General features: G+C 41.9%; 1 protein-coding gene across 3 annotated transcripts in view; it reads right to left on the reverse strand.

Moving 5' to 3' along the window:
- Positions 1–13,303, reverse strand: part of LOC141147039 (sodium channel protein type 2 subunit alpha-like) — a 265,941-nt gene that overhangs the window by 172,784 nt on the left and 79,854 nt on the right. The window contains exons 3-4 of one of the 3 annotated variants that reach the window (XM_073634017.1): positions 11,464–11,582; positions 6,883–6,972 (exon numbers count right to left, since the gene is read on the reverse strand). The exons of 1 other annotated variant lie outside the window; for it this stretch is intronic. In XM_073634017.1, coding sequence (XP_073490118.1) covers positions 6,883–6,972; positions 11,464–11,582 — 209 coding nt within the window. Of the gene's footprint in view, positions 1–6,882; positions 6,973–11,463; positions 11,583–13,303 lie in introns of those variants that run through there. One more of the 3 variants, XM_073634015.1, reaches the window with a different exon arrangement.

The raw sequence follows: 13,303 nt of genomic DNA on the forward strand, positions 1-13,303 counted from the left end.
AAAAAGTGGTGCCGTTTGTAAATTTTGTCATCCTGCCAGTAAATTTCACTTCAGGGGGTTGGCAACACTGACTACAATGTGGTGTGTTCCACAGAGTTAGATAAATCATCAATTTTGACACTCTAATAGTGCATTTCCTGAGACAAGCAACAGCAAGGGGAATGCAGAGGCTAACATTTCCCCCTCTCTCTGCATTCCTCTTGCTGTTGCTTGTCATGGGACATGCTGCTGCTATGAATCAACTGTCTCCTTCAAAGCAGTTGTTGGATCAGCCACAGCAGGAGGGGAGGGGGCAGATCAGATCTTATTACTATAGTTAGAAAGCACTGGAAACATTGGGCAAATTACCACATGTACTTTGTCCCATAGATAACACATCTTCTTTAAAGCAGTATTAAACCCAAAAGCAAGCATTTATTATACTGCATCTTACCAGTTCCTATATGTGGTGGCTGCATTAGTTTTCTTTTTTTAGGCTTACTTTCTTTTATTTTCACTTAATGATCCAGGCAGTAAGTTTGAACATACTGTCCTGCAGATGTAGCAAGTACAGGGTTGAGACAAACCAACTACTGCTGGCTCCTTTACTTAAAGGTTAAGTTCACCTTTTTTCCCCCAAATCCTAGCTCCCCTATATAAGAATATAACATTAATGTATTTCTTTTGCAAAAATAAAACAGCTTTTCATTTATTCTACACACGCTTACGTCACTCTCTTCAAGGCTGTTTAAAAACACATGTCCATTACTTCTGCCTTACTTCCTGGGCAGACTTTAGGTCATGACACAGGAAGCTGAAGGTAGATGATGCAGGGTGTGTGCTAATGAGATCAGCTGGTCAACTCCTTCCTGTGTCATGACCTAAAGTCTGACCAGGAAGTAAGGCAGAAGTAATGAAAAATTGTTTTTAAACAGCCATGAAGAGAGTGAGGTAAGCGTGTGTTCAATAAATGGAAAGCTGTTTTATTTATGCAAAATAAGTACAATAATGCTATATTGGTACACAGGAGAGCTGGGATTTAAATAAAATAAATACAATTAAAGTGAACAAGCCTTTAAAACTGTAAAACCTTTATCACACAAGGAAAAAACTGTTTGCTATAACTGCTTATAAAGTGTTAGCTGGAGCTCAGCTTCAATTTATTAGTGTATCTTAGGCTCCTTTCACACTTGTGCAACTTAGGATCTGACTTGTGAGACCCAAAGTCGCAGGACATGTAAAATTCAACGTATTTCAATGAGAGCCGTTCCAATTGACACTACTGAAGTCACTGCAATTTCAGAAAAGGTTCCTGCACTACTTTGATCCGACTTTAGCATGGCTTCAATACCAGAGAGTTTAAAAGTCTTATCAAAGTCACTTCAAAGTTGTATCGGACTCCAAAGTTGCACTGAAAATCATACAACTTTGGAGTTGGATAGTGTGATCCGAGCCTAAAGCCATGTACGCACTATTTTCAGCTCCGGTCGGATCCACAGTACTAACCATGCAAGGTTAGTCCAGCAATCTCCCCCGCTGAGCTGTTTGTGTTCTGAGAGGGGGACGGCCCCCTCCGCCAGAACACTCTGATCAGCGCTCTCTGCCATTGGCTGAGAGCGCTGATAGAGAGTTGGTCGGCTGCTGGTTTTCCAGAATGCACGTCCAACAGAAACCGAACAGCTGGCTTCTGTTGGAAAGAGCGACATACACACAGACCGAATGTTGGCCATTTTTCCCAATATTCGGCCCATGGCTTTAATCTGCTAGTAGTTTTAACACTCCCCTCCCCCCAGAATGCTGCTGTCCAAAAGTGCCCCCTTTGCTGCTTCATCCAAAGTGGTGGCACTTTATTGGAGAATGTGTGTTACTGGCCAGATCACCAGGTAAAAACTAAGGCTGCTTTTACCAAGCTGAAAATGCAACAAAAATGCAATCCCTTTAAAACCTATGGGAGTCTTCACACGACTGTGCTGCAGGTGCAGTACGCCTTGAAAAGTCCTGCATGCTGACGCCAGTCCTCATTGAAATAAATAGAAAATCCAACAAAAATGCTTCAAAAATACGCCTGCATTGCGTTTTTGAGTCACATGTTCAACTTTTAAAGGTGTATGCTGGCAATGGGCACCCATGCAGCCACCTCATCCAATAATTGGTAAGCTGCTATATATTATATTTTTGGGTTTTGGTTTAATACTGTTTTAAGGAATACAGTGGCGTTACCTCCCCACCTGCAGCTTGCTGACTGGACAGTGAAGGAGCAGCAACACAATGAAAAGATGACTCTGTTCTCTCCTCCCATCAGCAGGTTCTCTGTCAATTCATGTGCATGCAGCAGAACCTCCTAATGCTGCTCCTCCTCCCTTTCAGGTTGAATGATGCTTTGCAGGGAAGGACAAAGAATGATATGTAGAGAGATATGGGTACTGAATGCTAGTAGCATGTAAAAAAAAAAAGAAAAAAAAAGAAAAAAAAAATGGTTATCTTTTAAGGAATAAACAACTGCTCTAAATATTTTGTTTTTTTGTGTGTCTGGAGTTCAGCTTTAATCTTTAACATCTCTGGCCGACCAGTCGGAGTGACCCATATTTATGAAAGGCTTGGGGAGTCCCTCCATAGCCCTCACTCTGCAGTCTGCCTGATTTCTATATATATCACAGTCACAATTCTTTGGCATTCGGCCCACAGTTGTCATCTTCAGCTGTTGTAATTGCGAGTATAATTTCAATTTTGCTTCCTTTCTATAAGAGATGACTTATAAAGTACTCAAATAATGTATTGCTTTGGACAAAGATAATAATAATTCAGCCTGGACTAGAATTTCCAATGAGTTATTCCATAGTAAAGTTGCCCATCCAGTAAAGTTATAGCCACCAACAAAACTGTAATATATTTGAACAACCATCAAAAGATACAAGCAAATACACTATATTACCAAAAGTATTGGGACGCCCACCTTTACACGCGCATGAACTTTAATGGCATCCCGGTCTAATGCCCCGTACACATGAAAATGTTCGATGGGAGCTTGTTGTCGGAAATTCTGACCATGTGTATGCTCCATCAGACATTGTCCATCGGAATTTCCGTCACACAAAATTTGAGATCTGGATCTCAAATTTTCCGACAACAAAATCCGTTGTCGTAAATTCCAATCGTGTGTACACAATTCCGATGCACAAAGTTCCACGCATGCTCGGAATCAAGCAGAAGAGCCATACTGGCTATTGAACTTAATTTTTCTCGGCTCGTCGTACGTGTTGTACATCACCGCGTTCTTGGCGATCGGAAAGTCCGACAAGATTTGTGTGACCGTGTATATGCAAGACAAGTTTGAGCCAACATCCGTTGGAATAAATCCATGGATTTTGTTGTCGGAATGTCTGATCGTGTGTACGGGTGTTAGGGTGTAATATTGAGTTGGCCCACCCTTTGCAGCTATAACAGCTTCAACTCTTCTGGGAAGGCTGTCCACAAGGTTGAGGAGTGTGTCTATGGGAATGTTTGACCATTCTTCCAGAAGCACATTTGTGAGGTCAGGCACTAATGTTGAAAGAGAAAGACTGGCCTGCACAGAGTCCTCCTGACCTCAACCCGATAGAACACCTTTGGGATGAATTAGTGTCCCTATCAGTGCCTGACCTCACAAATGTGCTTCTGGAAGAATGGCCAAACATTCCCATAGACACACTCCTAAACCTTGTGAACAGCCTTCCCAGAAGAGTTGAAGCTGTTATAGCTGCAAAGGGTGGGCCAACTCAATATTGAACCTTACGCACTACGATTGGGATGCCATTAAAGTTTATGTGTGTGTAAAGGCAGGCATCCCAATACTTTTGGTAATATAGTGTATATTGTAGTCATTTTTTTAACTTACTAAGATCTGCCCAAGTCCTCAGTAGGCAAGAGACTCCGTTTGAAAATAGACAGACAATCAGAATAATTTGTTTTTGGCACATGAGTCATGACTGGGTAGATGAAGGGAGGGGACTAAGGCAAACCATAAATTAATCACTGGATCCCCCCATCAACACATTAGGTGTTGATGGGAGAACCCCTCCCGCAGAGCTGTTGTGTTCTGCCGGCAGGTAGCCTTCCCTGCTGGCAGAACACAATGGTAACTGATGGATTGACTTGGGTACAATCAGCCTGCCTATAGATGGTTTTCTTCTCGGCCGATCCCTGCTGAACTGGACGAGATTCAATCCATCTATGGCCAGCTTAAGTGAAGCCTGGAAACCCAGGTATTTTCAGGACCTTATCAGGGGGCTCAGATTGAATATACCGCCACTCTTTTGGTGTAGTTCCCTTAAGAACTACCTTTGCCTAATTCAGGCAAGCATTTGCACCAGTGTTGGTACCTTTGCCGATACGTGTGGCAAATTCAGGTAGTTCTTACTACTGCCACGTTAAGAATATGTCACTATGGGATCGACAGATTCCTAAAGAATTACCTCCAGTTCTCTGCTTAGGAAACTGGCAGTAATTAAGACCAACTCTGATCTGGTATAAATAAATACACCAGTATTCAGAGTGGGCTGTACCAGTGCTGGGAAGCCGTCATGTCTATGAGATCTGTATATCCGGCCTCATTTATATGGGAAAAAACTTATCATTGGGTGGGTGACCAATGGGTCTGCTCCACTTTTGAGTGACATTACACAGCAGTGGGTGGATTCAAAAGCTTTTATTGGACTAAATAGTGGCTATGGATCTGCCCACTGCAAGGCACTGCCAACCAAAAGTGGAGCAGACCTGATAGGAACTAGTCTCTTAGTTCCACCATCAGGCTCCGCCCACCCCTAGTATAAAACCAGGCGCAGTTGATGGGGAGATTCTTCTACCTGTCAAAATTCTTCTACCTTTCAAAAACGGAATGTTTTTGCAAAGAAAAATGGATTTTGTTAGACAGTTAAAATATAAACAACCCCTCCTAGAATTCTTCTTTAAGGGAATTATAAACGTTCCTACCAGCACCTTTTGTTTCTCACCTGCGTAAGATGTGCATTGATCATGTAGTTTCACGGTGTCATTTGTTGACCTGTATGCACAGCAGGGCATAGTAGAGTAAATCTTCACATTCCTGTGTCGGAAGATTCTGTTTGTGTTCAAACATGAGGCATGCCCCATGGCAATGCACAAGTTAATGCATGAACTCTGTCTGTAGTCTGAGAACTGACACTTCCTGTGAAGAAACTATATATCCCACAATCCCTGCGTCTCTTAGTCTAGTGCTGTGCAGGTGAGAACTTCACGGTTATTAGATCTGACATAGACACAAACAGGCAGAGCAATTAACAGAGCTCACCATGCAGTCTCATCACATGAGCACTCCAACATTTGTGATGCAACACAGAGGAAATGGCGAGGCATGGATTGGATTCTGTGTGACCCCGAATAAGAAGTTGCCTGCTCCTTTTCGAATAAGGACAAGCTAGGTGAATGAATACATTGACATAGGGGAATCGATCAGCCATGACACTACAAACTGCAGCCCACAACATGTGAGTCTATCATTACAGGGTAAGGCAAACAAATGACACAGAGAATATAACTACAATGATACCTAGTTAAACTACCAAAACATCTGAAAGTGTACCATGCCTTTAAACATACCCAACGAACATTATATTGCCAAAAATATCAGAATGCCTGCCTTTACACGCACATGAACTTTAATGGCATCCCAGTCTTAGTCCGTAGGGTTTAATATTGAGTTGGCTCACACTTTGCAGCTAAAACAGCTTCAACTCTTCTGGGAAGGCTGTCCACAAGGTTTAGGAGTGTGTTTATGGGAAGGTTTGACCATTCTTCCAGAAGTGCATTTGTGAGCTCAGGCATTAATGTTGGATGAGAAGGCCTGGCTAGCAGTCCCCGCTCTAAATCATTCCAAAGGTGTTCTATCGGGTTGAGGTCAGAACTCTGTGCAGGCCAGTCAATATATTGCCAAAAGTATTGGGCCACCCCTCCAAATTTTTTGGTGGAGGTGGGATTATGGTGTGGAGTCGTTTCTCAGGGGTTGGGCTTGGCCCCTTAGTTCCAGTGATCGATGATAGAAAAGAAAGAAAGGGCGCACCAGCTATGTGCATTATCGTTTGGATGTAAATTTATTAAAAGCGATGAAAAGAAACTACTCACAAACAGGATAGAAGATTTTGCAATGTAAAAAGTCATCGACTAACAGCATACAGTCTATGATGAACGGCGCTCTCCAGAGGTCACAAAGGGACTCACAGGGATCACTGCCAGCTGACGCGTTTCGAAGGGAACATCCCCTCTTCCTCAGAGCTCAGCAGTCCCTTTGTATACTGATGCCTTAAGAGTTCCCTTTACTGTCCCCTTAGTTCCAGTGAAGGGAACCCTTAAGGCATCAGCATACAAAGACATTTTGGACAATTTTATGCTCCCAACTTTGTGGGAACAGTTTGGGGATGGCCCCTTCCTGTTCCAACATGAATGCGCACCAGTGCACAAAGCAAGGCCTATAAAGACACGGATGAGCGAGTTTGGGGTGGAGGAACCTGACTGGCCTGAACAGAGTTCTGACCTCAACCCAATAGAACACCTTTGGGATGAATTAGAGTGGAGACTGCGAGCTAGGCCTTCTCATCCAAAATCAGTGCCTGACCTCACAAATGTGCTTCTGGAAAACATTCCCAAAGACAACCTCCTAAACCTTGTGGACAGCCTTCCCAGAAGAGTTGAAGCTGTTATAGGAAATGCAAAGGGTGGGCCAACTTAAATACTGAACTCTATGGACTAAGACCGGGATGCCAATAAAGTTCATGTGCGTGTAAAGGCGGGTGTCCCAATACTGTTGGAAATATAGTGTATATGAGATCTTCATGTAAGATCCTGCAAGACATTAGATTTCATAAAATATATCAAACTCATATGGATACTTACTCTACATTCTTTGCCCATTCCGGGGGATTACTCATGGTCATGAACACACAGTTGGTGAGGATAGTGAACATTATGAGCATGCTGAATAATGTATACCATTGTCAAGGAAGCTAAGCATTAATATAGTTTGTTATAAGAGTCACTAAGGTAAAATAAATATGACAAATGAATTGCTCTGGCACCGTTGTTATAATGTAATGTCATTTATTCATTACAGCACAAAAGGTTGCTACCCTACAGAGTTAAATATAAGCTTTGCTTATGCTTTTTTCCCTTCCGTATCCAGAATACATACAGGTGAAACAAAATCGCCTATTGAAAGAGAGAGAACAGCTTTTGTGGCAGACATTAAATCAAATAGTGACTCACAAAACAGTGAATAGGAGTAGCAATTGAGAGGAAGAAAGAAAACAAAATTTATGGAACCCCAGCAGACTAAATTGCATGACTCTCACAATGTGATTGCTGCTGTAAAAGGAAAAATATGGTGACTTTAAAATGACAGCTGCATATGTACCTTATATAGACATGCAAGTAAAAGGTGCAAAGTATGCATTGTAAAAACTTTCAATAAGGATTAAATTCTTACTTTTAAACTTTCAATAAGGTTTCTATAATAGTACTAACCTTTAAAAACTAACCAGCATAGCTCCAACCCATATCTTCTGAGCCGCATGTTGATGCTAATCTATCTTTGATATTGCTCTCTGCAGCATCCCGTTTTTGTTGTGAACTGTCGAATTATCATTTGTTGTAGGTATCGGTTTATGGGGCATCATTGCACTAGTTAATTATTATGCACCAGCAGTCTCCAAACTTTCCAAAGGAAAGGCCAGTTTACTGTCCTTTAGACTTTGGGTGGGAGGGGGTCTGATTGTGGCCAGTGGAAGTAGGAAATGCTCAAGCTCTCAGACTTGGTGGTTAGTGGAAGTAAAACAATTCCAATGCCTGTGGTCAGTAAGAGGAGGAATAATGCCCCATCATTGGTAATAATGGCAGGAATAGTGCCCCGTCATTGGTGTCAGTGGAAGAGTGGAAGGAATGATCCCTCATCATTGGCATCAGTGAAAGGAGTAGTGCCCCACTGTTGTGGTCAGTGGGAGTAATTATACCCCACTGTTGGTGTTGTTGGAAGGAATGGTGCCTCATTGGTGTCAGGGGGAGGAACAGTGCTTCATATTAATGTGAAGAATACTCCCCCAAGGGCTGGATAAAGTTAAGCCAAGGGCTGCATTTGGCCTATGGGCCACAGTTTGGAGACCACTGTTTTACACCATTGGCAATATGTTGTAAATGCTTCTATTTATACCTTTTATTTATAACACTGCCCAGACTATGCATCTCCAGATCCTGACAGAGGAGATAGAGGAGATGGTGCATTTCCCTTTCCCCACAATGTAAAGTCAAAAGGTGCCTATCAGCAGCACTGATCACTGCCATGTGGGGAAGCGTGCTTATAAATATGCAAATAGTGACTTTGAGAAGGTTACTCTTTGATGGCAGAAAATCATTAAAGTGGAATTCTGCCCGTTTTTTAGTTTATTAAAAGTCAGCAGCTACAAAAAGTGTAGCTGCTGACTTTTAATAAACAGACACTTACCTGTCCCACGGTCCAGCGATGTGGGCGCCCAGAGCCTCGCTCCTCTCCCCCTCCTCTCCATGGCATTGTCATAGCAACTGGGGGCACCCGGCCGTGACAGCTTATGGCTTCACAGCTGGGCGCACACTGCGCATACACGAGTTGCGTTGCCCTCTGCTATTGGCCAGGCAATCTTCTGGGACCTGTGACGTGTCCCATAAGATTGCTGGCAGGAAGGGGCCACCTAGGGCGAGAGGAGGAGAAAGGAAGAGGCCGGGAAGAGGAAGGAGAAAGTGGGACAGAAAGTCCCACTAAAAAGAAGGTACTAACTCCCTCCCCAAAAAAATGACATATCAAATGTGGCATGTAAGGGGGCGAGGAGTGCTTAAAGCGGAAGTTCCACTTTTGGATGGAACTCCGCTTTAATAAGGTATAAACTGACAGCTGCAGTGTCTTTATTTTTTTAGGATGTGGTCACAGGCTTTCTTTAAAGTCTAAAAGGAGGTGGATTAGAAAACCTGTTAGTTTTTATTGCTGTCTGTGCCCCCCCTTAAAAGGATTTACCTTATATATGTCCTGTTTGCCATTATCATTGAAAATGAAAGTCAAAGAAAATCCCAAATTTTGGGTTGTCCCCAAAAAGTAATAGAAGGGAAATCTTCCAATGGGGAAACTAGTTCTGGTGAGCTGGGGGTGCCCAAGAGATGCCCTTAATTAGCAGGGATTTCCTCTCACTTCCTGTTTGGCTATAGGACAGGAAGTGAAGGGAAATCTCCCCAATGGGATGGCAAAAATAAACCTTACAGGGGTTATAACCCTCCCTTACTCAATCCAAAATGTAAAAAAAAGCTTTGCCTATAGTTCTACTTTATGATTATCGCTAAGAGTTCAAATAAATTGGTGGAACAATTAGGGCATCTGTCAGATTATAATTGCTGCCTATGTTCCTGATCTATTATGCTGTGTAAACACTTGTCCGACGGAACGAATCCGTCGGACAATTTGACCGTGTGTGGGCTTCATCGGACCTGCAGCGGACTTTTTCGATTGAAAATCAGATGGACTTTAGATTTGGAACGTTTCAAATCTTTTCGACAGACTCGAGTCCGGTCCAAAAATCCGCTCGTCTGTATGCTAGTCCGACAGATGAAAACCTACGCTAGGGCAGCTATTGGCTACTGGCTATCAACTTCCTTATTTTAGTCCGGTCGTACGTCATCACGTACGAATCCGTCGCACTTTGGTGTGATCGTGTGTAGGCAAGTCCGTAGGTTCGAAAGTCCGTCAAAAGTCAGTTGGAAAGACCGTTGGACCTTTGATGCCGAAAAGTCCGCCCGTGTGTACACGGCATTAGTCCTGGATACTGTTAGCACTGAAAGTAAAAGTGAAAGAAAATCACAAATGTTGGGTTGTCACCAGAAAAGTAAAAGAGGAAAAATCTTCCAATGGTGACACTGATTCTGGAGATCCTGGTGGCAATCAGGGATTCCCACTCTTTGGAGGGATTTCCTATTGCTTCCTGTTTTGGCTATGGGGGAGGAAGTCAAGGGAAATCTCCAAAATGGGATAGAGATGGCAAAAAAACAAAAAGCAAAAAAGAGTTATAACCCACCGTTACTCTATCCAAAAAGGTTTTGCCTTTTTTTTCCAATTACAGGTAAACCTTCTGTAAATATGTAAAATATGGTGGGTGCCATAGCAGACATTCTTCTGAAAATGCTAGCTTCTGTTTGGTCACGCTGATCCAGTGCCTTTAATCCTTTCTGAGTCATAGATCCTAAAGATATGCAGATTTGGAGTTCTGACTTCACCTCCATATCAGTGGCACCCCTAATCCAAAATTTAAGCCAAATTCAAGCTCACACTTCATAATCGGTTACAGCAAACATTTTTTTCCTTTTGGCATAAAGGTTGTACATGATTAAAAGAAAGCTGATAATTTTAATCACCCCTGCTAATGTTACATGGTTTGTCTTCTAAACTGATACATTCTATTCGAGAGCTTGTGCTTTTGAAAAACAACAGACATGCTGGCTGGATCATTAGATATAAACAGAAGAAAGAAAGCCTAAAAAAGGAAATAAATACAGTACAAGCATCACATCTAAGAATAGGTAAGGTTCAATATAATAAATGTTTGCTTTTGGTACTAATACAGCCTTAATCATTGCAGTGCGGGTGCAGCCCCAGAGTTGGGCTTTAAGACCTGTCGGTGGACTTGACCACTTATTGGTTATAACTTGCATTTTGTGCGTTTATTTGGAAAATAAAGTAATCACTACAAGTTAAACTCTATGTGATACAATAGGTGAAACATGTACAAATGTTTTCTTCTATTCTTTCTATATGCTTCCACCGCCCCCCTTATTTTGCTCAAGGCCCTCCACCACCACCACCAAAGTTGCACCCAAGGCTACTACCATCCCCCTGGATTGTTCCAGTGCCCCCAGGGGGCAGTATTGCCCACTTTGGGGAGCACCGGTCTACATCATCCAATGGCCAGCTTCCTCCGTGGAACATGAGCATACAAATGAAACCATTCTTAAGGGAAAACAAGTAAAAAATGTCCCCTCCCTTGAACATGCATGTCTAAAGGGGAAATGTGTTCTTTCAATCTGGCTCACCTTGAACAGCCATACAGTGACTCAAAGGCACTGCAAAAGACCATGGGAGATTTCGTTTTGCGATCAGCAGGAATATGAAGTATCACCCCCTTACTTCCTGTTAAGAAGAGCTGAAACAGCAGTTGTAGTGACAGGGCTGGACTGGGTATATGGACACATTTTCAAAATAATGATAATAAACAATATTAACACAGATATTTAAGTCAGTGATTTATGCTCTTTAATACTGTAATTCTGAATGTTATAAATGTTACCTTACTACTCCTTTTAAGGCACAAGAGAACAATAAAAATAGGTGGTTCCAGTTACAATGACAAATCACTTCCCCAAAGTTCACCTTAAAGTAACTATTATACAAATGCATGTTATAAAGGATATGAGTGTACCAGTATTTTTATAGCTGCTTGACGCACAGGGTTGAAGGGGGTTAAAATGTACAAGGCAGATGTGGCACTGAAACGGAAGATTGCCTTCCCTCTATTCAATACTATAAAGGTCTGAAACAGAAAAAAGTAAAACACAAGCATTTCATTACAAATGCTGGTGGGTTGCATTTTTTTCATTGAACATGATTGTATAACATCCGGTTTTTAAATGGACTGTGTCTGGCACAAGTATAACTTAAGACTGTATCTGTATATTAAAGGCTAGTACAGGCAGTGATTTCGCTATATCACATTATTACTGTATTTGATCAATTTAAGTAAAAAAAAATATATATAGGTATCTAGTAGAAGGTTGTATTGATTTGCATTATCTCTTTGTACAACATCATAGTAGATGATAGCATTCTTTATCTTACTGATAAACATAATCAAAGCAATGATAACAAATTTCATTAAGGGTAAGGCAGAATGGGAGGATGCAGAAGCCGTGACAAAATCAGTATTTTGATTTTTTCAAGCATTTATAGGTAGCATTGTAATGATATTAAAATGGATGTATAGTCTTTTCACTACTTTTAATAAATAAACATGAAACGTGTCATTTAAATTGAAATACATCTTAAATCTTGTTTTTATGCAAATTTTTAAGGGTTCATTCACACTGGTGCATAGACCTCACCCTTACATCTGTGAAGAGGTGTACTGCTCTAATGCAAGTCTGTGAGTCATCTAACTCATTGAAAACGTGGTTTCCCTGAGTGATATCTAATCTCAACAGTTAAGAGACAAAGTAATTGCAATAAGCCACTCACAGCTTCCTCTTGTGGCTAATAAACACATCGATCTATTTAATGCAATAATAAAAACACAGAAACTTGAAATAATATGCTCATATCAAAATGACTTGAAAGTGAACCTGTGACAGGTTCTCTTGATAGCCACCTTTCTCTCCTGCTAATACTTACCTTCCCCATGCTACCATCATCCTATTTACCTGCCAGAGCCCTAAGTAAAAAGCTCTGTGTAAACTCTGTGTTTTCTTCCATCTTTGCACCCCCTCCAACCTCACCAACACCCCCTTTCCTCTCTTTGACTACAACCTCATAACTTTCACAAAGTCCTTGTCTCCAACCACCTGTCCCTCTAAGCAGAAAACAAAATCTCACTCCTCCTGTCTTGCCCTAACCTGGCCATGTCTGTCTACAACAGTTCACTTTCATCCACACTGGATTCTCTTGATCTTTTCACTACACGAAGTATCAGGCCCCAACCATATCAGGTCCCAACCTTTACAACCTTGGCAGACTAACGACACCAGAAATCTTAAGAGACATAGCCGCACACTGGAGCGATTGTGGCGTAAAACCAAATCTCAGCAAGCATTCACCATGTATAAATCTGCCTTCTTAAAATACAATTCCTCCCTCCATGCTGCCAAACAAGGCTATTTTGTCACACTCATTAATACTCTGTCCTCTAGTCCTCGTCGTCTCTTCTCTACTTTTAACTCTCTACTTTCTCCACCACCATCTCTACCCAGTAGCTCACTCACTGCTCACGAGATTGGCAATCACTTCAAAATCAAGATTGTTGCAATTTGTGGGTGCATCTCCACTGCACAGACATCTATCCCACTTAGCATACCCTGTACAAAACACTTTCTTCTTTTGACCTTGCTACTACCGAAGAGATCACTAAAGTTTTCTCAGAAGCCCGCCTTACCACCTGTCTGCTGGACCCTGTTACCTCACATCTACTACGGTCACCCTCTTCTTCTATCCTATGATCCCTCACTCACATCTTTAATCTCTCCCTCTCTACTGGCACCTTCC

Source organism: Aquarana catesbeiana, linkage group LG06 (assembly GCF_042186555.1).
Source record: "Aquarana catesbeiana isolate 2022-GZ linkage group LG06, ASM4218655v1, whole genome shotgun sequence".
Lineage (NCBI taxonomy): Eukaryota > Metazoa > Chordata > Amphibia > Anura > Ranidae > Aquarana > Aquarana catesbeiana.